The 26,461-nt window shown below is 40.5% G+C and overlaps 3 protein-coding genes across 8 annotated transcripts; 2 read left to right on the top strand and 1 right to left on the bottom strand.

Moving 5' to 3' along the window:
- The first annotated feature begins 1,828 nt into the window (after positions 1-1,828).
- On the top strand, positions 1,829-3,461 carry LOC135614656 (expansin-A15-like). Its single transcript, XM_065112245.1, has 4 exons — positions 1,829-1,985; positions 2,058-2,188; positions 2,257-2,569; positions 2,757-3,461. Coding segments are annotated over exons 1-4 (753 nt in total). The 5' UTR covers positions 1,829-1,983; the 3' UTR covers positions 3,064-3,461.
- Positions 3,462-11,643: 8,182 nt separating this feature from the next.
- LOC103987484 (cyclic dof factor 1-like) lies at positions 11,644-13,645 on the bottom strand. Of its 2 annotated transcripts, none has more exons than XM_018827696.2 (2): positions 13,306-13,645; positions 11,644-12,804 (listed from the first exon to the last, which is right to left on the bottom strand). In XM_018827696.2, the coding sequence occupies exons 1-2, from the start codon at positions 13,375-13,377 to the stop codon at positions 11,827-11,829; spliced, it is 1,050 nt and encodes a 349-aa protein (XP_018683241.2). In that variant the 5' UTR covers positions 13,378-13,645; the 3' UTR covers positions 11,644-11,826. The 2 variants fall into 2 exon arrangements, with proteins under 2 accessions (XP_018683241.2, XP_009404080.2); XM_009405805.3 differs by having other exon boundaries at positions 11,644-12,822; positions 13,306-13,640.
- A 1,781-nt stretch (positions 13,646-15,426) lies between these two features.
- On the top strand, positions 15,427-24,755 carry LOC135614653 (uncharacterized protein At4g17910-like). 5 transcript variants are annotated; one of them, XM_065112236.1, is made up of 16 exons: positions 16,088-16,266; positions 16,351-16,414; positions 16,502-16,547; positions 16,676-16,812; positions 17,033-17,106; positions 17,255-17,333; positions 17,430-17,519; positions 17,965-18,038; positions 18,828-18,915; positions 20,526-20,652; positions 20,745-20,849; positions 22,691-22,820; positions 22,919-22,970; positions 23,259-23,303; positions 23,663-23,761; positions 24,618-24,755. In XM_065112236.1, exons 1-16 carry the CDS (start codon positions 16,217-16,219, stop codon positions 24,630-24,632), a joined length of 1,275 nt encoding a protein of 424 aa, XP_064968308.1. In that variant the 5' UTR covers positions 16,088-16,216; the 3' UTR covers positions 24,633-24,755. The 5 variants fall into 5 exon arrangements, 3 of the variants coding, with proteins under 3 accessions (XP_064968308.1, XP_064968307.1, XP_064968309.1); XM_065112235.1 differs by lacking the exon at positions 24,618-24,755 and adding an exon at positions 23,853-24,241 and having other exon boundaries at positions 16,089-16,266; XR_010487624.1 differs by lacking the exons at positions 22,919-22,970; positions 23,259-23,303; positions 23,663-23,761; positions 24,618-24,755 and adding an exon at positions 21,224-21,349 and having other exon boundaries at positions 15,879-16,266.
- Positions 24,756-26,461: the final 1,706 nt, after the last annotated feature.

Genomic DNA, 26,461 nt, shown 5'->3' with positions numbered 1-26,461 from the left:
AGCACACCAAATCCATCATTTCTCTTCTCTTCACTTCCTCGACGGAAGTCAAAAGGGAAGTAACGTGCGTCACATGATACCGACGACTTTTGGGGCCTGATGGGAGCCTACAGCTCACTGGCAGTGTCCCCACCAACATGACAAGTCGTGGATGTTCTACTGTTCTCGTGTTCTTCATCCATGTCTCCTTCCTCGAGCGCGTGACGTCCATCTCATTAGCTGGACGCACAGCGTGTGGTAACGAGGTATGCCTGCCTTATTACCATCCTTCGCAGACGATACACATTTGTAATCAACGACGATCTCGAAAACGACTGTGCACGAAGCTGTCCTCGATCGGTCGTCTTCGTGCTCCAAGCCCTCCTCGCGACCAAGTTATGATAAGAACATGACAAAGTAGACCTACCTGATCCATGAGGTAACGATCAATGATCCGATCCATCCGAGTAAAGTTCTTTACGTCACTTGAACAGTCGTCGTCTCCTCAGACACAGGGAAAGCCAAATCACATCACCTGAGCTCATTCTCACTATTCTAATCCATCACGACAATCTTGGAAGATTCGCAGCATTCTTTTCTTGTTGGCTCAATCATACGACACTAAGGAAACATTTTGAATTAACCATCTGTCCGTAGTTCGATCTTTTCAGGTTAGAGGACTTCTTGGATCATCGACTGCTGTAAACTCATTGACCTACAACTTTTTTTTGACTCAACTGCAGGCAGTCAAAACGAAGAACTTTGGTCAGTAAGAATCGACTTCATCCCTCCCTTTTGCTCATCCCATCTCACCGAATCGAGTGGTTGGTCCTGACGTCGAAAAGTGGTGCTAAGAAGGCCCACCGTATCTGTGCAAAGATTCATCTCTCTCAGTGACAAAAATCTCTACTGTTGCTTCAAGACTACACACGAGCTCAACGGTAAGTGTATCGCATCCTCATCAAAGAGTAAGCATGAGCATAGCAAAGTGCTCCTCGAGAATGTTTCCGGAGATGAGAATGGTTCCGCAAGCACAAGATCTCTGTGATCTATGTTAAGCATGCTTGCACCGACAGCGAAGTCCCGTACCACCTAACTATGCAGGACAGAGATCCATCTCGACTGGTTCAAGATTTTGAGATGCATGAACATAATCCTGCTGTCGATAGAATTCCTCTGGTTGAACTTTTTCTCTCAGACTCAGGAACAGGGCAGACAGTATGGACCCGAAGATCTAATCAGCAAATCAAACTGATATTATAAAGTAAGATCAAATGATTATCCTTGTAACACACCTTGCGGGAAAGTTAAAGAAAGTGAAAGGAATGGAAGGTGGTGGTGGTGGTTGGAGAAGGCATCATGTAAAGGTTCCAAAGGTGAGAATGTCGGTTTTCGACAGTTAAATCTGATCTGAATTATTTGGCCTTGATATGAGGTATGGATGTCATGGAGTGAGGTATTATGGGAGCTGCACACGCAATTGAATGGAGTTAGACAGCAGTTGGCTTCTTCTTTCATCGGATGGAATACTGAAGCTCGCAGCGTAGGAGAAAGCTGTAGGAAGAAAGGAATCACAACTGGCTTTATCTGTCTTTATTGCCACACTAAATTTCAGGACATTATCTACCAAATGAAAGAGAAATGAAGGGTCCATCGCGCGTGGATCTTGACAACTTTGCCTTCTCTAACCCCAGCTAGAAGACACGATCACATTCCGTGGGTGCTGGATCAAAGGGTGGTCAAGTTGATCTCTCACGGATGACCTCAATCTGTACTGAGACCAAAAATGCCGGTGTGCACTCCAGCTCTTTCAGGCAGCTGTGCTGCTGGTCCCCCGGCGGTGCGAGGTTGTGGCCAGTATCATAAAGTTAGGGTAAATCCAAGGGGGAACCTACCACTTCAAACCTCTATTTATGCCCCCTCGACTCCCTCCCTCTCCCCTCAAGCCAATCAAGCCTTCCTCTTCTCCTCTTGTTCTTCCCCTGGCCAACACTCATTGTCCCAATGTAGTCATCTTTTGCTCATCGTTAACCTCACACGCATGGTGGTCTAGTGGATAACCATTTCTTTTGGTGCAGGAGGATGCGTCTTCTTGGGCTTGCTGTGATTGCTTTCGTCTCGTTGCTCTCTGCTGCACATGGGTATGGAGGGGGATGGACCAGAGCTCATGCTACCTTCTACGGTGGAAGCGATGCGTCGGGGACAATGGGTGAGCTGAGGAAACTGAGCCTGATATCCACGACTTGGATCTCTAATCGGTGAACCTTGGGAATGCAGGTGGTGCTTGTGGCTACGGCAACTTGTACAGCCAAGGGTATGGGACTAACACAGCTGCCCTGAGCACAGCCCTCTTCAACAATGGCCTCAGCTGTGGAGCTTGCTATGAGCTGATGTGCGTGAACGACCACCAATACTGCCTGCGGGGAACCATCGTGGTCACTGCCACCAACTTCTGCCCGCCCAACAGCGCCCTCCCAAACGATGCTGGGGGATGGTGTAACCCTCCCCTGCAGCATTTCGATCTCTCTCAGCCCGTCTTCCTCCGCATTGCTCAGTACAGGGCTGGAATTGTGCCCGTCGCGTATCGCAGGTTGGTCATCCACGTCAGAAACCTTCTTCCTTCCATCACTAAAGTTTGGTTTGAGAGTTGTGGTGCACGACCACAAACCTTTTACCCTCCTTCGGCACACGTAGTCTCTTGCTCTCTGTTCTTTGTTCACTTTGGGCTTTGGTCTTGACTTACTCGCTGCGATCTTGATCGTGGACTTGGAACGCAGGGTCCCATGCAGGAAGAGAGGAGGGATCAGGTTCACCATCAATGGCCACTCCTACTTCAACCTGGTGCTGATCACCAACGTTGGAGGAGCCGGAGATGTGAACGCGGTGTCCGTCAAAGGGTCCAGGACCGGGTGGCAGTCCATGTCCAGGAACTGGGGCCAGAACTGGCAGAGCAACAGCTACCTCAATGGCCAAGCCCTCTCCTTCAAGGTCACCACCGGCGACGGACGCTCTCTGGTCTCCTACAATGTGGCTCCTGCAAGCTGGTCCTTCGGACAAACCTTCAGCGGTGGCCAATTCCGCTAAACCATTTCGGATCGCGGTAAAGATTACATTGCATGGTATATACTGGAGTCTCAGTGTACAATTTAGAGATCAGAGGGGCTTGTTTTACTTCGGCCCTTCGTAGTATTGGTATTGAATTCGTCGTCTAGGCCTTGTATTAGAGGCTTACTACTGCTCTTGGAGAAGAAAAGTTAAGGGAACTGCTTCTCTCTTCGGGCAGATGTTAGCAGTGGTGGAATCCTACTACCCGCTCGGTATCAGATAGGATGAGGGACGGGTGTTTTTGGTGTGGTGTTCTTTTAACTCTGAGAGAAGGAGGTTCTGAAGAGAAGGCTCCTTTTTGCTTGTACTGTTGTTGCATTTGCTGTATTAACCATATAATTTATGCTAAGTGGATCTATTTGTTTTGGAAGATGTAATCATGTTTGTTTGTGGTGGTTTACTTTGGATTTCCATTTCAGTGGCCTGAAATGAAGCACACAGATCGAAGTAAGAACATGAACCATGGTTTTGGTTTCAGTAATTGTTCTTGATTTTTTATGTGGAAGGTATGAAACTGATCCAAAGCTTAAGCTTAATGTAATTCACTAGGCTGGCATTGGATTTGGATACTTACAACTTATGATCAAAGCGAATCTGTTGGAGGTGTTGGGGTTTGCAGATGAAGTTTTCAAAGCAGCACTTCTACTGCAATTGATTCTGAGAGATCAAAGAGAGTTGTTGAGCTGGTAGATGCAGATGTTGATGGAGGACTTGTCTTTCACATCTAATAATCCAAATGAATCCTTAAGAAATAGAAGTTCCTGCACTGAATATTATCAGAATCACAGGATGCAAATGGTCGGCAGTTTCACTCCAAAATTACCTCATAAAAATCATTTGATGGTTTGGAATTAATTCTCTTACATTTCTTTTGTGAAAGAAACTAATGAGATTTGGAATTTGGAAGATGAGAGATGCTTTGATCTCTTCTCTCCTTTCTTGACTACATTGCAGACACTAAGCAACTTCTCATTCCTGAACTGGAACCCAACTTGTGGCAGTCAACAATGGGAGAAGATGCTGAGGTATCTGCTCACTGTCCATCCCAGTTTGGGACTGCGAGAATCAAAGAGGGCAAACATGTCTTTATTGTGGTTGGATTGGTGAAGAAGTTGGTAGAAATGTTGAGATAAGTTTGGAGAAGCAATAGCTCAACAAGGCCCATATGGCTGTTCTCTGGTCCCTGCAGACATATCAAGTGACTGCATTTAAGTCATGATAACTCTTAATTTGGCCAGCCTGATTGCCTTTGAAAGCAAGATATCTCTGCTGTCCTCTGCATCAAGTTGGCTCAAAGTGCTAGTCGAGGGGGGAACAGTAGACATCCTATTACACATTCTTAATCTTAGTTGTTCAAGAGAAATTAGACAAATTAGACCATAATATAGTTTGATCCTTCAGCTATCAAGACAGTCTCAAATATTCTTGTACAGTTAAGTTGATGCAGCTTCTCAATAAGAATATTCTATTGACATTTAGTAAATAATAAGAGGTGTGGGTGAGGACTACTATGATGGTGCACAGGCTAGGGCGACGTAAATACGAGAGCGAGGTACGGCTACGTAACATAGGTGACGATGGTGGGAACAATTTCGTCATACAAAATAAGTGATGCTACGGGGAAATAAATATAAAAGAGATCCTAACAAAGAAAAAGTGAAAAAAAAAAAAATTTATTTTAAGAAATTTGTCTAGGTTTTTTCTACGTGTTAGAGTAGATTTTAATTGTCCGAAGCTAACTCGGATCCAACATAGTTTTTGTTTGAGTTGGCCATAAGATGGAACTTGCTAAGTCGGACATCCAAGTCCTATAAAACTGAGTCAGGCGCATTTTCGAAAATATCTCTCAAATGCTTAAGTCAATAATCAGATCGAATAAGTCAGATGGTTGGACTCGAGTTGTTCAATGTGTCTTGGGCATACTTGGGAGACCCTTTTTATTGTGGGCATATGGGGAGGGGGCATTACATAATCTCTTTAGCAAGAATCGAGCATAATCACCTTTGTTGATCCCGATTATTATATTAGTTTGTTATATCGGTTGAAATTATCTTTAGCTCATCTACATGTCAACAAATAGTTTGGACATTCGTTGAGAATGACAATAATGATATTGTAAAGTGTTAATGAGTTAACCATGCTCACGAGCCAATCATATCACTTTTATTGTAAAGTATTACAAATAACTAGTTGAGAAGTATGATTTAGTTAATACATATCAACTTAAGTTGCTCGACTCGGCATGTCTGGCTTAGTAATACTATTATGGCATATTGTTGGAGAATTGTAACTTGGTTTGTTCTCGATTGAGTGGGGTGGTGCATGAGGATGATATAACTAACCATAGTGGCATGATAGGACAATATGTCTAGGTGTGGTTGTATAGTAAAAATACATAATATACCGATGAGGCTACGATGCCAAGGGCAATAGCATGCAAAAGGCTAGTGAAGCCAGGTATGGTGACATACAAAGGGCCAATAGAGCTACGTGCGATTATGTTAGAGGTCAAAGAGGTTAGGCATGACAGTACACAAAGGACCAATAGGGGAATGTGCAGCGGTGCTAGGGGCAGGAGAGGCCAAGCGCGGTGACGCATAAAGGACTAATAGGATCATGTGAAATTATGCTATGGGCTAGAGAGGTTAGGCATGACGACATATAGAGGGCCAATAAGACTGTGTGCGGTGATGCGAGGCATCGAGAAGCTAGGCTCAGTAGAGCATAGATGGCTAATACGGTCACATGAGATGATGCTAGAAGCCAGACACAATGACATATAAAGAGCCAATAGGGTTGTATGCGATGACACAAAGGGCTATAGAGGCCAGGTGGGATGGCGCACAAAGGGCCAACAAGGGCACATGCTACATGTGCCCCTTCCTTCGATGGGCGAGAAAATCCAAATGGATCAATAAAGGTATGATCAATCGTCAAACATTATCCATATGATATTTTTCAATCCCCTTTTGGTTTGTCATATGTAATTTTCCAATGGACTTGGTGTTGAACCTTTTATTCTTTTGTCGCTTTTATAGGTTAACCATTCCTCTTCTCGACAAGAACATATTCTACAATGATGTAACAGTTAGCCTCTTGTAAGAGTTCCGGGAAAGTCGTCGTAGGTTAGGTAATAACTTCGTAGAAGAACTTTGAAGGTTGGAGGTTGTTGATTCAGACCGATCGACACTCATGACATTCTCATATTCTAGATTATTAAGATCGAGGGATTTGGGTAGGGAGCATTCGAGGCCGTCGAACTTAGACCATTCGAATTTGAGGGGTTTAGATTCTCAGTATTCATTCGAGATAGACCTATGAAGTTCTCTTAAGACATGCTTTTCCTCGTTCTAGTGTCAAATTATTAGAGTAAATTTTGATTATTTAAATTAAAAGTTAACTTAGATCCAATATGATCTTTCTTCAAGTTGGTTGGAACTCGTCAAATCAATCGTAGGAACAATCAAAATCTACTCTACATAAAAAAAGAAATAATCATAATAGAATAATTATGTAAAAAATAATTCAATTTATGAGAAACAAGGGTCCGATTTCTGATTTTTTTTTTCGGAACCGATCCAATTTGGATTTGATTACTATGCCATTATATTTTATTAAGAGCCACGATAACAATAGGAAAATAATTATAGGGGATGAATAATCTTTATATAGAATTTATATGCGTAAGGACGCTATTTCCAAAATATTCAGCGATATTTATGTAAAAACAACTGTTTCTGTAATTTCGTGACAGCCGTGGCGTCGCTCCGCCGCCGCGCGCCGGAGCTCCTCAAGACTCCCCGTTGCGCACCTCTTTGTCAGGCACCAGGGAGTTCGTGGCTGAGCACAGGCGGCCTTAACCGACACGGCCCGTCCGTGCTTTACAATGGCGATGACCAAAGCCATGGGCTTTCTTTGCATTGTAGGACGCCAACGCTAGACTACGGGGCGGACAAGGTAAGGTGGCTCGATCCCTAAAGAATGGCGCCGCAACGCCCTCCGCCACATTGTCACTGGAAGCGCTTCGGTTGCCCCGATGCGACAAGGTCACTCGTCCCGTATGTGGATGTGTCGACCAAATCTTGAAAGAGTCTCGACTTCTTTGTGTTTCTTGAAATGTCGGCTTTTGCGTTTTCTTCTTCTTTATATCTGAGTCCTTCTTGCATTATTGCTTGTAAAAATTTTGAGAAAGGAATGATGTTTTGTGGTAATTGTCTTAAATTAATCTTCTCGTATCTCGAAATTTCTAGGGAATGATGTCGGCTCTACCCGTATGACATTCCTAGGGTTTTCCCGGTTGCTGTTCTTCAATCGTTTGAACTTGAGGAGAAAGAATCGATTCTTTCCCTTGCAAAAGATTTTGAGAAAGGAATGATCTTTCTTGGGTTATTGTCTTAAATTTAACCATCTCGTATTTCGATGGTGTTTCGACCAAATTCTTGAATTTTCTCGACCTCTTTGTGTTTCTTGCAGCCTCCTCGGTTCCATCTCTTGATCTTGTGGAGTCGGCCTTTTGTTATTTTCCAAGTATTTTGAGAAAGAAGTGATTTTTTCGTCATAATTCTATATTCATCAACTTAAATTCTATATTCATCTCTTTGCTGGATTGAGTGATAAATGCAATAGTAAAACGTGGATGAATGATTGTGATGCATAGCTCATCTTCTTATTGTTCTTGACCAATTCCACATAATGATTTCTCAAGTATCAAATTTCTCAGATGCTTATATATACTGATCCTGTTTTGAAGTAAATGCACACCTATCCACTCCTGGAATAGGTGTTGTGTCCAGGTTCCTGGTAGTCCATAGCCATCTCCTCCATCTCCTTTCCTTCCCATAACCCTCCATGAAACAAAATAATCATCCAGTAGCTAAATAACCATTTTGCTAATGGACTCAACATCAAGAGAAAACAAAGAACAAGAAGACTCACCCCAGGTTCAGATTTAGATCTAACAATATCTGAAGACCTCAGAGTAGTAGTTCTTCCACATTCTTAGCACCCGGCAAGAACAAACAGGAGTCAGCTACCCTCTTCCTTTTCACCAAAAAGTAACATGGAGAAAGGACTGCAAGGAGGATAGTCATACCTTCGTGAACAGTGTTGATATATCCTTGGGGAAAGGACTCGCACAAAAGAATACCTTGGGCCGTGGAGGGTGAGAGAAGAGCTGAGATGATGAACAGTGTGAAGAACCAAGACTTGATCATCATGTCTGTCTGAAGTAAAATTTAGTCAGAACTCTTCCTCCAGTTCCTTCATGTGGCCTAGAATATTTGCTCCCCATGATATCATGGATATCACATGACCAGATAAACTCATCACGAAGCAACAAAGCAAGCAGGCATTGTGTCAGTAAAAAGGTAAATGTTTTTCATGTGTAGGTGGGTTGGTGTGCTCTGTCAATGGGGATTTGGCAACAACTTTTGTTTCCATGGCTTGAAGTGAATACTTACTTGAGGCTGCTTTGATCTTTCGTTGTTCCAGTAAGGAGAGTTTAATCATGAAAACATACTGAAGCATAAAATAATAATCTTTCATTGTTCCTTTGATTGTATATGCCATCATTTTATTCCCATGTTATAGTTGACAAATAACAGCAGTCAAAAGTCTTCTTCCATTTGGCCAGAAAGTCAATGTTGGTGCATGGGTTGAACTGGCAAAGGTGTGACTAAACTTTTTGTGAGTGACAGTTAATGTTTGTTATTTGCAAGTATTGAAGGTTCACATGAGTTTCTTTGTTAGAGAGTAATAGAATATTGGACTGGCTTCAGCTAGGTTTAGTGAAACACACAAATATTATCCATATAGAGTGAAAAGGAGGAAATAATTTGGGCAATAAATCAATGTGTTTTTGCTGGTAATTATCCTTTTGATTTTGCCGACCGTAAAGAATCCATATTTCTTCATATAGGAAAACTCATGCATGATACTGGGTTTGAATTGTACAAATGTACAGTTTCGTACTGAGAGTATGGTATGAAAATACCATATTTCAACTCCAAAAAAAAAAAGATGAAATTAAAATGAGTATTATAAAAAAAAAATCTGAGTGCATGAAATGCAATGAGTATAATGCATGGATTGATGAGTGCAGAAAAAATGAGATGAAAATGAACTTTTTCTTGAAAAATAGAAAATCTAAGTCAAAAAAGTAGGAGCATGAAACAAGTGTCTTTTCTCGCATTCATACAGACATGCCTCATTTTTCTTCCAACTAATAATGGAATTTTGAACATAGTCTTATAACAAGACAACCATGAAATCTTGAACTCCTTGCAAGCAAAATGATTTAGCATGACACCAAGTTCCACCCTCTACATTCTTAAGTCCTTCACATGCATGTGAATCTGTCTCAAATTCTTCTGAATCATGTCCGAGGTTCTTCTTCACATTCCTTGGCATCAAAAAGTCCTACTTGTCTTTGTACTTGGTCATTGCATCTTTTATTGGAACCATCCAATCTTTCATTGGAGCCATGGAATAAGATGGTCCCATTTGTCACCTCAGAATATGCATCAGCCAATCTTGATTGGATCCCAACAATAATTGATGAGTACCATATTCCAAACCTCCAAGAAGTATCCTGTTTCTTGTACCTGAATTGTGCTTGTTCAGTGAATTCTCAATCTCGAGTTATGTCATCCATTCTTTCTCTTGCATCTTTTGTTTTCATGCATACCTCATTAATGAAGTAGACATCAAAAGGGCACGAGTTATTCCTATTTTTACATGTTTCTCATCCCCAGTTTCATGGTCCATCTTTCTTTCAAGTTCCCCTCCACTAGTTGCCATAGTGAGGTCATTTGAATGGGGAAGTGCACTCATGCTTTTGCCCAAGTGGTATACTTTGAGCTTCAGTGCCTTCAATCACATATGAAGCTTCCAATAAGTTCACGACAGGGGGATTGCTCTAAAGCTACATGTATCTTCCCATAGATTCAGAAGAAGCTGATCTCTTTGACCAATGATCTCGAATGGGCAGGCATGTTCTGTCAGTGATCCAACTGGTAAAAGTTATGTTGCATGTAGACTTCATTTTAGTCTGTAGGTTGTGGTACAATTTGGACATGCATCAATCATAGGAATGCACATCAGGACATGAGATATGCTATTATACACACGGAAGGCTTCTATCTCTGAGTTGTTTGAAGCACAGATTCCGCTAATCTAACTTTAGTTACTTTCAGCCTATTAGACCGAAAATGGATTTTTGTTATATGCGATGACGAAAACATGACATTACTAAATGGTTTGGGTAATCTTCTTCTTCTTTAGAGCTATTGTGCTGCTAAAAGGTTATTCTTAACCATGAAACTATTTTTTGTAGCTATGCCTCAATCAAGCAGTTGTAAATTAGTCATCATGGACTCTGAATTTTCTGCTGCTGAAGGCCTGGTCACTCCTCGTGCATCATGCAACACACTAACAGGTGATATGTCATTAATTCTTGCAGTGTTTTTCTTATTTCCCTCCTGTGATTTTATGAACCATATGTTGCCATTACAGCTTTTCTTTTTTCTTCATGATGTCCACTAAATCAGATGTGCTTCATGTATGGCCTTTTTTCATCTCATTATCAACTTGTCTGACCATAATTCAAAAGTTACATATGACTGCAGTCAGTATTGTTTAGTGCTTACCAGAAGCAAGCATGATGAAGAAGACATGGCTCTCCCTGTCTATTGCCATCTTTACCAATCTGGTCTAAAAATTCTTTCAGGGTTAAACAAAATGACTTAGTAAGGTGATCAACCAGTAGAGAAATGGATACAGATGTAGGTCAGGGTTAAACATAGTGGCATCATTTCATGTGCTGACTTATGATTCAACCCTTTTACTGAGAAATAGGAGAAGTCTAGGTGACAGTAAATCAATGTGCTAGAAATGTATATAAGCATCTTGGTGTTTTAGATCATCTGAAGGTAGATATCTAGTTTTATACTGATTTAGATGCAGAGAAATTATATTATTCCAAGAGAAACAATATCATAGCAAGTTGATCATAAATAGAATAAACTATATAAAACATTAGAGCATAGAATGTAAATATTTCCAGGGAGTAGGTTGTCTTCCCTTCTTGTCATTGTGGCAAAAAGATTGTATATGGCTTAGTTATCATCTTCCTCCTCTCTTTTTCCACCTTTCAGTAGAAGTCACTTTGGTCGTGGCCCTCAAAAGAGCAAGATGAATGGCTGCCTGTGGCAATAAATTTAGGTCTGTGTTCAGTGGGAGAAGAAGTGGGGGGCCCAAAGGACACCTTCCTCTCCTTTTTGCTTGTCTTGCTCTCAACCCTTTCCACACCCTCTTCAGCTGTGTCTTGTATTATTGCAGCCACAACTGCGAGCAGTTGTCTCTGCCACCCTCCTACTCCCTACCTTGACACTGACAAACAAGCCAATGTAGACATCTCTGCTGACTTCTGAGCTTTTCCTGGCCATGTTTCCATCTGCTCTACTTTTCAGCACCAAGGAACTCAGAAAGCAAAGCTTGTCTAAGTAGATCCAGGCAGTAACCAGAAGAAGATGCAGTACTGATAGCATCCAGTAAAGAATCTAAGCAAACAGCGACTTTGATCATTCTCCTCAATCAAGTTTGCAGAGTTATTTATGTGCAGAATAACTTCGCACTCTCCTCTCACCCAACCAAACCATCACATCTAACACAAGGCTACACTATTTCCTACTGCTGCATCTTGTTGCTAACAATCTTCTTCTTCCTACCATGCAAACTTCTCCTCTAGGAGGTCTCCTGGAAGTTGAGAGATCGAGACAGTGCCGCAGGGTTGGCATGCAGCAGAGACGCTGCCTCCCCCGCACGATTCTTGATGTCTCCCTTGGGCTGGAAGTATCCGAGAAGCCCTCCGCTGCCGATGGCACTGTTCTTGCTGCTCTTGATGCCAACCATCGTCCATATGCAGCTCTTTGCAGCTTCTTCAGGGTCATCAATCCTCATTGTTCGAGGAACCAAGATGGAGTCTTCTTTCTGTAGACTGCCATTCTTCACCATGTGTCCTTCCCGCGAGTGCTCGTCTAGGGCCGGAGAACTGGATTCTGCAGATGGCAAACAAGCTACAGGAGATAGCCATGGAATACTCCAGCAAGCTGCAGCAGGGTAGAAGGGAACGGGAGGCGTCCAAGGATACGGCCATGGAGATCTACTGAAACATGGAACCGGAGATGCCTCCGAAGGCCTGCCCGAGTTATCGCGGACCCCATTCTTGTTGCAGCTCGTCGTCTTCTCCGCTGGTCTCGGTGCAGAATCGGAGCCGAAGCTGAGCACGGTGCCATTCGGCTTCAGACGAGGGTGATGGAGAGTTTGGAGGACCGACTCGAACTCGGGGAGGCGTCGCTGATGCCACGCGCCTTTCTTGCTCTTGCGGCGGCCAGCTCCGACGGGGACGTTCCTCATCGTGCCGCCGGCGGTCCAGTACCTCTGGCAGTGCTTGCAGAAGTGGCGCGGCTGGTTGACGTTGTAGTTGTTGTAGTAGCAGAACTTGGTGTCGAGGCTTTTGCACCGGGGACACGGGAGGATCTTGTCGGGCTTCTTCCTCGAGCTTCTTGCATCATCAGGCTGCTGTTCTAGTGGTGTCGTCTTCTTCGTGGAGGCATCGTCGTGAGCGGCGGTAGCCGCCGGTTTATGGATCTCGCTCGTCCACGTACTGCTGGTCTCGTTCTTCTCTCGCCAACGTGGTTCGTCTTCTTCTTTCTGATGATCCTGAGTCACAAACATTATCTGCATTGCATGAGGAAATTGGATTACACCCATTCCTTCAAGCATCGAGGTGAGCTAAAGCAGAACATATTCACTGGAGCTTGTTTCATGGATCAACCCAAAAAGAGCAAAAAGACATACGAAAGCAGTTTGCTCAAAGGAAATCTCTTCCGGGTGGGAAGAAGAGTTGCAATAAGAACAAGTGAAAACACAGGAAATCTCGAATAGCGAAAACAACATCAATTAACCTCTCTACAGAAAACCAGGATGCGGTTCTCGCTACCAGACACTTCAGCTCTAAAGGTAAAGGAGCAACTTTTCGATGTCATAAACATGGAACCGTAGATCAAAAAGCCAAAAAGAAACTATCTTTCCTGTTTTCTGGAAGAAAAAGCAAACTTTATAGATCGTAAACGCATAAAAATCCAATCTTTTGTATTCTCCGAAACACAGTTCCGAGTTCTATGAACCCAATTAAACTTCCCAACGAAGCAGAAGTCGGACCTGCTGCAGAGTGATCGTCTTGCCGAAGAGCTTGATGGTGGCGGCGGTGGGGGAGTCCCTGTTCTCAGACATCTCCTCCTCTGTTCCAGGCTTCCCTGTTCAGCTGCTCTGTTTGACCTCTTCCTGCCTCTGAGGTCGGGGTTTAACAGGGCAGGAGCCGAGGAGAGGGATGGACACGTCAGCAGGCCGGAGAGGATTCTGAGCCACAAGTTGGCTTTGTGGCTTCGGGAGTGAGTAATTTGATTCTTTCTGCCTTTTTTCTTCGAACCCCACCAAAGCTTTCGGAGCAACTCATGGCACCAAATGCAGTACCTGTGCTTAGTGTTTGACTAAATATGTGAGATGTTGTCTCAATTTAGCCTCTCATTGGAGTGTTTAGAGCAAGCAAGCAGCAGATTAATGCACCACTGGCCAAATGCAAGGCGGAGAAGAAAAGGGAGGCTCTCTGCCTTTGTCCTTCAATCCTACTCAGCCTCCATTATCTCCTCTGTAGCTCACTTCCATGGTAATTTACCTTTTCTCGTTCCTCTTTACACACTTTCATCATCCATCTTCTTTTCTGGACAAGATTGATAGTTTTTAGTTTCTTTTCCAAGGTGTTCGTGTCCTAATTTTAAGCTTATGTAAGCTCACACACCCCAAGGTTTTTATTGTGTATTCGGATTATTATTATGCTGTAAGTACTAACATATATATATATATATATATATATATATATATATATATATATATATATATATATATATATATATATATATATATATATATATATATATATATATATATATATATATATATATATATATATATATATATATATCATATGTGTCAGGATTAGGACATCTCATCTCCTTCCTTTAATGTGAGATATAAGCCAAAGTGCAGCTTTCTTTATCATGTTGTCTCATAGAAGTATGCCTATTAGTCAAACCATTTGAATCCTTTGTATTGAATTTGGGCCTTTTCCCCCTTTTTGTCCTCTGTTTGTTATGCTGAAGTTTCATTATGATAATTTTACTGAGTAACTAAAGAGAATTGGATTGGTTTTTACGGATTAATAAGTTTACTTTTATCGCGAGTCGATCTTTTTATTGAATTGGATTGTGACATATACTATTATCAAAACGAACATTCTATTTAGCATGATAAGACATTTAAGTAAGAAAAAACTTATCACGGAGAAAGTTAAGAAGATCCGGATGGATTTCAGATACATCATACCTTTACATGTGGAATGAGAATTACATTCGTCTATTATTATTAATTTGGACTTGATTCATTTTTTCATCGAATAAAATCCTGACAATTTGTCATGTTCCTCTACTAGTGAAGATTGGAATTATCTATAAATATGAATAACTAATAGCATTTGGGATAGGATAGAATTTCCAAATAGTTTCAGAATAAACCCTGTTGACCATAAGAAAGTCTACTGTTACATTGAGTTTCAGAATCTTCAAGCTTCCACCACCAAATTCATCAACTACAGTAGCAGATCTGTATTGCACCCACTGGTTTGTGTGCCCAGATGAATCTAGGGTCCCCTGTTTGCTTGTTCACAGAGAGGCTGGGAGAGGAATTGTTCTTCCCACTGGCACAAAACCATCAGCTGCAGAAGTGTGGTTTCAGCTTTCCATTCTGCTTTCGTATCTGGCAACAAAGAGATGGACCAGCTGACTACTTCCTGGCCCTTACTCAATCTAGTATCACTAAGGAAACAAGCTTGTATTTTTAGTGTTATTAGCAGATGATGCAGTGGCAGCAACTCTGAATCAATCTGATGGCGGTCACTCTGTATCAGATTCCAAGACCATGAGTTGCTCTTTCTGCTTTGCAAGACCTTGTTTGAGTCAATTTCCTTCTCTAAATATGTCAAAGTGGGAACAAAGAAAACCTACTTAGTTGAATAAGCTTTACATTGGAGGAGAGCAGGACAGTGCTCTGGTGGAAGCAGCATCAGAGCAGAGATTGTTAGGTATGAGTGTTTTCCTAAGCTTTTTTGCTTTTTGGTGTTTTGAAGGGCAATGCGCCACCAAGCGCAAATCCATCTGTGGGCACTGCATTAAAGGAGAGCCCTCATGGCTCTGCTAATGATGGGCAGCCTTGCATGGTGAGCAGAGCTACTGTGGAGAGGATGACCTGCCATCAAGTATGACTGATTTCATTGGCCTTCTCTCACTGCCCACGGCCTCGCCTCGCCGTCTTTAAGTCCGGCATCGGGATCGAGGTGCCCATGGAGGAGCGATACCGGATGGGGTTCGTCGACCTGGTCAATGCGCTCATGCGCCGTCGGATAACCGGGTCACCAGCTGCCTCTTCCGGGGGCACGCCAAGGAGACGAAGGAGGTGATGGAGAGCGTCCCGCTGGCGGTTGGCGCGGTGTGCAGCGGCCTCTTCCTCGTCTTCCCCGCCACACAACGACGAGATTAATGATGCTTAACACGAACCAGAACCGTGTGATTAGCCATGCCACGTAATATGGTGACACGAAGATAAGTTGAGCTCTGACGTGGATAGATGACCTGTTCGAATGCTCACACGGAAGCTCACGTGTCGGCACAAGCCGATGTGGAGGATGACGTGTCAGATTACTCGTATCAGTGACGATCAAATTTACGGTGTAATTTGTTCCCTTTAATTACAAGATCAGCAACAATGAGACCCAACTCAGCTTACAAATCTCGGCCGGGTCAGATCAAATCCGGTCTAAGCTTCACTAGGACGTTCTTCAGTTTATATCGGTTTCGGTCCAAGCGGTCTATTTAACGGCCCGTTACGCTTATTCTAACAAGCCGGACATCCACCGCTTAAGGTCGAAGCGGTCTATTCTAACGGCCCGTTACGACTCCGACTCCGTCTCCGACCCCGACGGCGATCGATCTCCCCCTGCCCCTCCCCTCCGACTGCCGCAATGGATCCCCTCCGGCAGACTCTCAACCCCAACAAGCGCCTCAAAGAAGAGTAAGTGATTCCCTCTCGGTGTCGTTTCCTCTCGTTTCCTGAATCTTCTCGTCAAGAATTTTCTTGGCATCCCTTTTTCGACAGATTCGTCAGCAATCTCACGGGATCTTCCATGCTGGAGATTGCCGCGCTCTCCGCAATCATACCTGTAATCGTCTAATTCTTTCTTTGCCGGTCAAAAGTATCTTGACGGAATAATGTGTTTATTTGACCCATTAATCGTGGTTGCTTTCAGGCTTTGGTAATCCTCCGCCAATGGAGCAACTTTGCGAGAGTAAATGGTGACTTATTTTCTGGATTTTCCCTACCAAGATTCAATCTTGTTGCGTTGGTTCCGACAATCTTGAGGATTTCCTTGGTTTTCGATGACTACGACTTTCCACAACTGCTAACGATCTCTGTCTTTTAGGCAAGTTTAATGTTGAGGTTGCAACGTCAAAGCAGGATGATGATAAAGTCCCTAGTCGTAGAGATTTTAGGAGCTATGCAGTTTCACTTGTCGTCGATTACTTGTTTGTTGTTCTTCCAGTTCTTCTTATTCTCACGGTATGAGCTTTAATTGCTCGTTCCATTTATCATATTAGCATCCTTTTTTTCTTGTTGTTTTGGTTTAACTAACTTCTACATTTGAACTTGCAAGCACGTTCGGGGCGCCTTTATCGTTATATATCTAGGACCTATGGCTCTCATGTCATTCAGTTTGATGTGCATTTGTGTCTCTGGAATTATTTAAGAAGTACTTTTGTTATTGAAATTTTCCTGGCAGGTTCTTGCTGATTGGGCTTATATATTCACGGTTCTGATTATTTTGTTGCTCCTTCTTTGTATATCAGCTAAAAGGTTGTTTGTTCTATCAGTTAATCCTAAAATTTTATTCTTTACTTTGTTTCTATGGATGAGGCTTCATCGTTTAGATATAGGGGGTTTTGTTTGTGAACTCATATAGGATGTTATTGATCACACACTTCATGGATCATTTCTGGTGCAGATCTTCATATCTTCGTTTTAAAGGAGAACAACATTCATCTTCTCCAAGAACAACTATTTCATCATATAGAGTATTGGTGGTATGCAAATCGATATAAATAAGCTAATGTAGATCAAATATTTCAAGTATGTTAAAAAAAAAAAATCTGGGATGGGTACTAATCTTTTTGATATAGGTCATCACAACATGCTTGAGCATATTAGCTGTGGACTTTAAAGTGTTTCCCCGACGCTATGCAAAGACTGAAACTTATGGTACTGGTTTGGTAAGCTTCTATCACGAACATAACTCATAAATTTTATGTTTTGGTCTTCAGTGGTTATCTTGCTCCAAAAGAAACTAGAAAAAAAGCTACTCATGTTTAGGTAACCTAAATAACTTTTATGTTCACATATTATCTCATGTACAGTTTTTGGACCATTTTGGTTCTGCATAATGACCCATGTCTAAGTCATTTGTTGATTTACTGGTTATGCAAATAGATTGTTACCCATAGTCAATGATTCAGATGCACTAGCTGAGAGATAATAGACAATTGCTTTCATTTCTTATCTTGAAATTTTATTAATCTATGCTCATTTTCCAATGTAGAACTATGTTATTGCAGTTGGGTTAGTATATGCTTAAAGTCATTGCATATTTCTTTTATAATGTGTAAAACATATCTTGATATCTGCATTATTGATTATTTATACATATTTTTTTGGTAGATGGATCTGGGAGTTGGATCATTTGTCATGGCTAATGCATTAGTTTCAAGAAAAGCACGGAATTCCATTTCAGTGTAAGTAATCTTATAGTCCTTTAATAATATAATGGATTTAACAGGTGCTAGCCTACTGTCATGTGCATGCCACTCTCTCTAATGGACATGACTATCAGCTTACAGTTACTGTTATTTAACATCTTTTTTTTTATGCCAACTGTAATTTCCGATTCTAATGCATATTTTAGGTATTTTTATTGTTTTCCAGTATTAGGAAGGAAATTAGCTGACAATAACAGAAATTGATGTTATTGTCAATTTCTGTTAGTATGCTGTCAATGGAACTGAAAATGTTGCTATGAAATTGCATGTCATAGAATTTCAAATGGTGAAATACCTCAAAAGGTATGATCATCCTAGTGGAGAAGGAAATTACAATGGAAGAGGGCTTTGGTGAAGCCTTAGCTTGAACTATCATGCATTTAATGTCATCTTTTTGGTTGGCAGCATTTTATCTGCAACTTCTAGTTTTTTTTGCTTGACTGAATTTCAAATGGTGAAATACCTCAAAAGGTATGATCATCCTAGTGGAGAAGGAAATTACAATGGAAGAGGGCTTAGTTGAAGCCTTAGCTTGAACTATCATGCATTTAGTTTTTTGGTTGACAGCATTTTATCTGCAACTTCTAGTTTTTTTCATCTATCTCAGAAAGATAAGGTTCAATAGTTGCATTTTATCAGCATGCAGAAATGAGTTCAGGTGCAGGGAAATGATTGCGGACATATATACTGAAGCTATTTTGATTTATGTATTGGTCTCCTCCGCAATTATTTTTGAAATCTTAAGTTCTATTATTCCCTCCTTAGGAATTGGAAGGCAACACTTAAATCTATAAGCCCGCTATTATTCCTAGGTTTTGGTCGGCTCATTACTACAACAGGTGTAGATTACCAGGTGGGATCCTCTAGTCTTTTGCTATTTATATAAAGCTCTGTGCATTATGCATCTAAATTGAATTGATAATTTATATAATTTACCTGTAGTCCTCTAAAGCTCAAGTATTTAAATGTTTAGTTGAAGTAGCTAATATATACAACATGTGGCATTGTGAACTATTAAAAAGGATAGACTTTGCTGTGCTCAAGCCCCTCAACATTAGAAAATCTTATTACTTTTTTTCCTTTTCCTTTACAAATATTAGTCCCTTTTCAGCTCCTGTTTGATCTTTGGCTAGGGCATATAAGGCAAGTTTGGCTTGATAGAAGTTATTGTTGGTTTCACATGATGGCAGGTTGTCTTGTCCTTTACATATAGCCTTTGAATTTATATGCTTCCTTTGGTTCTTGGTGCTAATTTATAATCAATTCCCCTCATTGTATTTATGTGCTTATAAGGCCTTTTCTTTTACTTGATTATTATCTGTGTTTACTTTGTTAAAGCTGCTTTCTTATGTTTATGTAAATTTGGTTGTATGGTTCAATGAGGTATTTGTCATTCGAGAGAATATATCTCAGTGCTGCAGGGTAAATAGCAAAGACCAAATGCATGATCTAGACGATATCATGAAAGTGCCCGTTATTTCTTTTGGTGATATTATAATATGATGAAACCAACAAGTCAACCCTGACGACCAGCAATGAACCAGGATACACCAAAATTTAACTGGTTTCTGGGGCTGTTTTGCAAGTCCGATAGCCAATTGGGATGCGAACAGGGTGATTTCACCTGCGTCAGTCCAATAAAGGCTATATAACCTGATAAGCTCACCATACTAGGCTTACTGGGTGATAAAGAGTTGGTATCATAAGGTATAGGATATTGAGCGGTAGGCTTACTCAATGTACCTATATCATGTTCTTTTTGTCATTTATGGCAGTTTTCAATTCTTTTTCTTCCCTCTCCCCCCATTTCTTTGACTCTTTCTGCTCTTTCTCTCTCTTTCTCTTTGTCATTCACTCCTTCTCCTTCCCCTGCATCACAATTGTTGCCTCCTCCTTCTGGTATATGTTGCCACCACCTCTTCCTCATTCCCTACCCTCTTCTCTCTCTCTTTTTCTACTTTGTTCAATTCTCGCTTCCCTCTCTAGCCAGACCCATAATGGTCGGCAGGAGTATATGGATGCCAAACCATGGTTTTAGATACCACTTGGAGTGGTTCATATTGGGTGGTAGTTACCAGCCCAACAAAGAATTAACACATGGGTTGGCACTGTTTGGGCGCTCAAGTCTGATTTACTGGGTTACCCTACTAGAGGGCAAGTCTTGGCATTATAGTAAAGTTGCTCCCTTCTTGTTCAAGTGACAAAAATTCTAGTTATAGAAACATCTTTATTTCTAGGGATAAGACTGTGTACGCTAATCTATTCTCAGAGTCGGATCCCATTTTGACAGGAGCCTTATGTGTTTGGCTATCCCTTATAACCAGGTGTTCTTCACTGGAGCCTTCCATTTCATGACTTCAAGTTGCTATATAATCAGCTGTATTTGGAATCACCAATTTTCTTGTTTCTGCTGATGTTCTTGTTATTTTACAGTTCTTTGACACAACTGTCCAATCTATGTAGGTACATGTAGGAGAATATGGTGTGCATTGGAACTTCTTTTTCACCCTTGCAGCAGTATCTTTACTTACATCTATATTTAACATCCATCCAGAATACTGTGGATTTTTCGGTTTGTTAGTTCTCATAGGTACTGGCTAATAAAATTATTGTGAGTACAAAATGAAGTTTGGACACTGTATCATATCAACTGCTTAATCAATCACACAATTCACCTTTCAGGTTATCAGGCATGCTTGTTATGTGGGTTAAATAAATACTTGATCTCCCATGAAAGGACAGCTGATATCATCAGCCAAAATAAAGAAGGCCTATTCAGTATATTTGGTAAGAATTACTTATAGCATCCATTTCTTCTCTTTTTGCAGCTCTTATTTTCAGTTGAATGCCTGATGTGTTCAAGGAATGGACAAAATAGTGTCTTAAATATATCATTGATAAGCCTTGATTTATTGTGTGTTATTGAACAAAATATTAACTGATCAATATTTGAAAAGGAGTGGTTTTCAAATGCAGCTTTCTTGCTGCCCCGCTGTCAGTTGCAAAAAGAGTTGTCGTCTTCTATAATATATGGGTCTTCCATGACCTTCAGAAACTAATCATGTTAAATATGCTATGTTCATCCTGAGGCATCATTGAAATTTCCTTAACCAGTTTGCCTTGATTTTGAGCATATAATGTTTGATGTCATGTGACAACAGCACTTAAAAGAGCCATGAGTCAGAAGAAGAGGATTTCAGGATAAAAGAGGAAAGAAGAGAACACAGATAAGTTGAGAAAAATTAAGGAACTGCTGGCCGAATTAGTCCACTTCTTTCAGAACTTATGTAAGGTTCATCTTAAAGCAAAGGCACTCCCTGATTCAACTACCCCTAATTTTTCATCAGTTACTATTAGTTCTAAGCTATATGTATTCTTATTTCTCCATAATGGCTTATTCTGGAATCAATGTGAGTACTTCTATGACTCATCTAAAGATGTTTAATGTGGATGATTAAGGACGGAATAGGAAAAGGAGGTTTCATATGGAGTAATATCAGTCCAGAAATAAAAGAGAACAGAGGCCAGACTAATCCTTCAGGAGCAGTCGCTGGAGAGAATAAATGGTGATGTCTCACCTTTCTCCTCGAGGCAATAATGATGCAGCCCAGTGACATAGAAGTGGCACATCCATGGCTTAGAGGCATAGCCGCCGTGGGGCATGGCTGCAGCCGTCTTCTTTTTCTTCTCTTCCTCTTCTTCACTGGTTCACTGGATTATCTTATCTTACTTCTCCACTCTGTCCTGTCTCTCCATTTTCCTGCTTGATGGATTCTGATGGGAGCAATGATGGAAGCAACATCCTCATGTTCTTATTCTCCTCCTGTGGATATATTCTTAAACAACAATGTTCCTGCTGGAGTCAGTCTGAATACAATGATTCATGTTTATTCTAGTTTCCGTTGGCGATCAATTTTGAATTTGTCATATATGAACTGAGATCAGTCAGATTATATGGTGAACCATTCAAGCTTGGAATCAGTCTATCTCGATTGGGAAAGCTAATTCCAGCTGATATAGTGAATCAATGTTGCACATGGTTGGTTCCATCAACTTCACTGATGATTTCTGGAGTTATCTAAGAAATCAGGCAGAATCAAGCTAACTCTGGTCAATCCCTATCCGGATAAGCTAGATTGAATTTGACTGAACTTACCTTCTCCTTCTCTTGATTCTTCACCCTCTTCTTGTCCTTCTCCTCCACGCAATATCGTTGTTACTGTAAATGCTAGCTTGCTATATCATTGATGAACACTACTAGGACTGGACAAAAAAAAAACTAGAATTCAGCAAGAAAATCCTCCAATTATGCATACATGACATTCTTCTTTATCCAAGGTTTATCCTTCTCCACTTTGGCTTCCTTCGGTTAGTGGTAACACTTGTTCCTCCCACAGTAGTGTCATTGCTTGATGCAAAATCTCAGGCCAGGGGTATCTTAAAGATGGAAATGGATATGTAGATATAATTAGTCTAGCAAAAAATAACTTTGGGGAACGCCATGAAAATAAGGGCTTTTCCTGCTTATTTTTTCATCAAAATGAAATGTTTCACCAAATACTTATTTAGTAGTAGAGGTATATTTGGGCCTTGGATTTTGAATATTCATCTATTGTCTTTTCTGCTAGGATATTGGGGTATGTATCTGGTTGGTGTGCATCTAGGATACAAGATACTTTTCAGTAATCATTCATCAAAGAAGGTTGGAAGCATTCAGTCTGCAAGAGCTAGAGTTTGGATCCTTGCAGTTTTATTTTGGTAAATATTATTCGAAACATCTACTGTACTTGTATTACTCACATTTTTAGCTGCTTGGTTGTCTGTCAACCTCATGCCTTCTGATGCATTTGAGATAGGTTCTTAACTATCATTCTGGACAAATATGTGGAAAGAGTTTCTCGGCGAATGGTAAGGACTATAATCTATGAGATTCATCTTGTAAATGTCCGATGAACAAGTATGATATTTATAAACTGCTTGGTGTCTATTCCAACATCTGTATATTAATGAAAGTAATATTTGTCAAACACTTCTTTTGTTTAAAAATTGAAACAAAAAGAGTTGGATTTGTTCACTCTGAACTGCACCTCAATGCACATTTGTTAGATATGGTTTTCAAGTGCTGATTAGTGCAACATTTTTTTTTTGTATTTGTTGCTTTGGTGGTCAAGTCTCATAAGAAGTTTTTCTGTACAGTGCAACCTGGCGTTTGTTATGCTGGTCTTTGCACAGAATTTTCAGGTATTGGTCTCAATTTTCATCTTGTTTTAAATTGCCATTTGAGTAGTTCATTGTTATATTATTCTGGCTATGGTAGCAATAGAAGGGCTCTAAGTTTTGCTAGTATAATTCAGCAAAAGAAATTATTGTAACTTTTATGGACAACAAAGAGAGGAATGAAAATTATTTTCACCTTTCACCAAAATAAAGAAACCTAATATTTTCAGCTCATATGGAAGATATGTATCTAACATTCCTCCCTCCCTCTTGAACCAACTATTTCTTATTGACACAAACCATGTTCTTAACATCATTATTGATTCACTTTCTCGGGGCACATGGTTAGTTACCTAGTTCTTCAATCTGTCCTTCTTTGGCAGGTTCTATCAGTTCTCATGCTATCGGATCTAGTACCGGGACAAAAGCCTTTGGCTCTTGAAGAAGCATTCAATCAGAATCTTCTCGGTTCGTTTCTTCTGGTGAGTTAGACATTAAATTCTTCCGGACCTGGTGTAGGCTGATTTTTAACCCTCGATAGGGCTCAGTATCCAAATGGCATATTCTCTGCAGGCAAATGTGCTAACTGGACTAGTAAACTTATCCATGGATACCCTATCAGCTTCCTCTGTGACAGCAGTTGGCGTATTGTTGGGTTATTCTTTTGTTCTCTCAGCTGTTACTGGACTTGTGTGGTCCTGTGGCATCAAACTAAAATTTTGGTAGATTTAATTGTATAATCATTAATGTTGTTGTTAGTTTGATGTAAAAAGGTAGTCAACCGATGCCCCAAACCTTCTTTCTTCTATCCCATTTTCAACTTCGGTTAGTCTATGATGAGTTCGATATTTTTATGCTTTCTAATGTTGTTCATTAATGTCCCAAGTGTTACAATGTTTTGAACTCTTGTTAAGTACATGTTCTAGTATCAAATTCTATGCCTATTGAATTGACTTGGATTCCATCATCTGCTCTTTGTGAATACAATAGACTCATTTCTGATGTGTTTCTTCAAATTAAGGTGTGTGAACTTGTGCAATGCATCAGAGATTAAGGATGATTGCTCATCATTTGCATGAGAGACAACAAATGTTCTCAGATTAAAAATCAAAGACCAATGTTGGGTCCCTGTGTTAAATCATATGCAACATGTCCGAGGTGGTATATGTTTCATATTACTTATGCTGATATTAGCATGTCTGTGTGTGTGTGTTTTTTTGTGTTTGCAAAGGGAAAATGAAGACGAGATTAATTCCCAAGACCTTGTTATCGATCAAGGACCGATATTGATCGTGTTGATCAAACAGTTAATTCATTGTTATTGTTTCCATTTTGCAGGGCAGAGCAGAATGAGAGGGATGGCATCATGCTTTGAAGCGTCGGCCAACTAGTGAGCGCATCTTAGAGAGGCAGGCGGCTAAGCATGGGCGGTCGACGTCGTTACCACTACCGCCACCACCATTGGCAAAGCAAAACGAGAGGGATGGCATGGCATAATGCTTCGAAACTAGCGTCGACCAATTAATGGGCTAAACTCGCTTCAAGCATGGGCAGTCGACGTCGGCGTCACCACCACCACGTCGCCTCCACTCCATGCTATGCACGTCGTCCTGCTGCCAAATAAATACCATGCAGGATTCCAAGTCTGGTTCAATGAACAGGTGCCATCTCAGCTACACCTCCCTCCATTTGCTCTCACATTTCTTTATTCCTGTGATATCATCGAAAGGATTAATACTCTTCCATACCTATGCATTTAATAAAGCCATAATAATAATAATAATAACAATAGTAATTTGATGTTATGGCATTGAGGTAGTCCAATTAGGTTACGTTCAATCCACTCGAGTTGGAGATGACAAGTGTTGGTCTGTAGAATTATTCCAACCGTACCGCTCGATTCGATCTGGTCAAAGTAGTTTTCATCTCTAAAGAAGAGGAGAATGGAGAACTTAGCAGCACCATTCAAACCAAATGGATAATCTTTTATGGGCACCAAGAACATAGCAATGCCACCTTGTTCATGGCTTGAATTGTGAGAAGATGGGGTGTAGAATGAGCTAGACTCTTAGAACTTGGTTCAATTGATTTTTATCTATAGTGGAGGAAATAATAATAATAATAATGGAAATGAAAATGGATGATGGTGATGTACCAATATCCATATATGTGCATTAACTTTGAGGAGAACAAAGTCAAATGTATTGAATGCTTACCCATATGCTTAAGATTTAGTTGAGACACATAGGAGGGAACTCAGATTCACACATGAAATGCAGGTGGTGTAGAGCATAAAGTGGATCACATGATGGTCAACATGAACAAATGAAAAGAAAAGAAAAGAAAAAGGACTTGTGATATTTGAATGCAATTAATACATTTATTTGTAGTGTTTTTCCATGAAGTGGTTGAGCTTTTTCACATATAAGTGATATAAGTAGTCACCATAAGATTGCTATTTGTGATATAAATGATCATATTTGAGCCGTCGAAATAAATATTCTTGCTTGATTTATTATGGTAATAGGTTTATTCATTGCAGACTACCTTTTTTTCTTTAAAAAAAATTAAGATTTAGCATTGCTTCATATATTATTACCATGAATTTTTGTATGCAAATTTGATATCCAAGAAGTTTCATAATTATTTCATATTTGAGGGGGGAAAAAAGGTGCTCTTGTTTTGTAGACTATCATTTCTGTAAATTCCAGATGATGTTGCACTGTGGACACATAATATATATTGTTTTCATCATCTACAAACCATTAGACAGAATTTTACATAAAGCCCACACACAAAGAGATAAATATATTATTAGGTAAAGGATTGTAAATGAATAAAAACATAAAAGAAAATAAAAAGACCATCCTACTGAGACACTTCACAAATAAATAAAATGAAGAAAAAATCTGATCACACCTCACCATGTTTATCTGATGGCTCAACTACTCAATGTTATGATTTGATCCTTTCATTAAAGTCTGTTTCAGTCACCTTAATGGTCAGTCACTGCTAGGGTTGAATGTTTCCACCTTCGAGAATGAGCCGAAGGATCTGTCACAGAATTGTCAACCTAGAATCTGACCCGTATTCATTGTCCCCAACGATTCTCCATGTGTTTAGTTGCAGAATTCTTCATCATGTTGCTCTCCGAACTTGGAGACAGAATTCTTCCCTGCCCT

Source organism: Musa acuminata, chromosome BXJ2-6 (assembly GCF_036884655.1).
Source record: "Musa acuminata AAA Group cultivar baxijiao chromosome BXJ2-6, Cavendish_Baxijiao_AAA, whole genome shotgun sequence".
Classification (NCBI taxonomy): Eukaryota; Viridiplantae; Streptophyta; class Magnoliopsida; order Zingiberales; family Musaceae; genus Musa; species Musa acuminata.
Note: the sequence above shows the minus strand (reverse complement) of the source record. Positions and strands in the feature narration are given on the sequence as shown.

What these genes read in the sequence shown, in the direction of transcription:
- LOC135614656 (XM_065112245.1), top strand. An exon ending in CGATGCGTCGGGGACAATGG is followed by an intron (nt 2,189 to 2,256) that starts GTGAGCTGAGGA and finishes TTGGGAATGCAG; the next exon opens with GTGGTGCTTGTGGCTACGGC. An exon ending in GTGCCCGTCGCGTATCGCAG is followed by an intron (nt 2,570 to 2,756) that starts GTTGGTCATCCA and finishes CTTGGAACGCAG; the next exon opens with GGTCCCATGCAGGAAGAGAG.
- LOC135614653 (XM_065112235.1), top strand. Translation starts at nt 16,217, where the DNA reads ATGGATCCCCTCCGGCAGACTCTCAACCCCAACAAGCGCCTCAAAGAA. An exon ending in CTTTGTATATCAGCTAAAAG is followed by an intron (nt 17,107 to 17,254) that starts GTTGTTTGTTCT and finishes TTTCTGGTGCAG; the next exon opens with ATCTTCATATCTTCGTTTTA. An exon ending in GCACGGAATTCCATTTCAGT is followed by an intron (nt 18,039 to 18,827) that starts GTAAGTAATCTT and finishes TTCCCTCCTTAG; the next exon opens with GAATTGGAAGGCAACACTTA.
- LOC103987484 (XM_009405805.3), bottom strand. Translation starts at nt 13,377, where the DNA reads ATGTCTGAGAACAGGGACTCCCCCACCGCCGCCACCATCAAGCTCTTC. An exon ending in AGACGATCACTCTGCAGCAG is followed by an intron (nt 12,823 to 13,305) that starts GTCCGACTTCTG and finishes CATGCAATGCAG; the next exon opens with ATAATGTTTGTGACTCAGGA.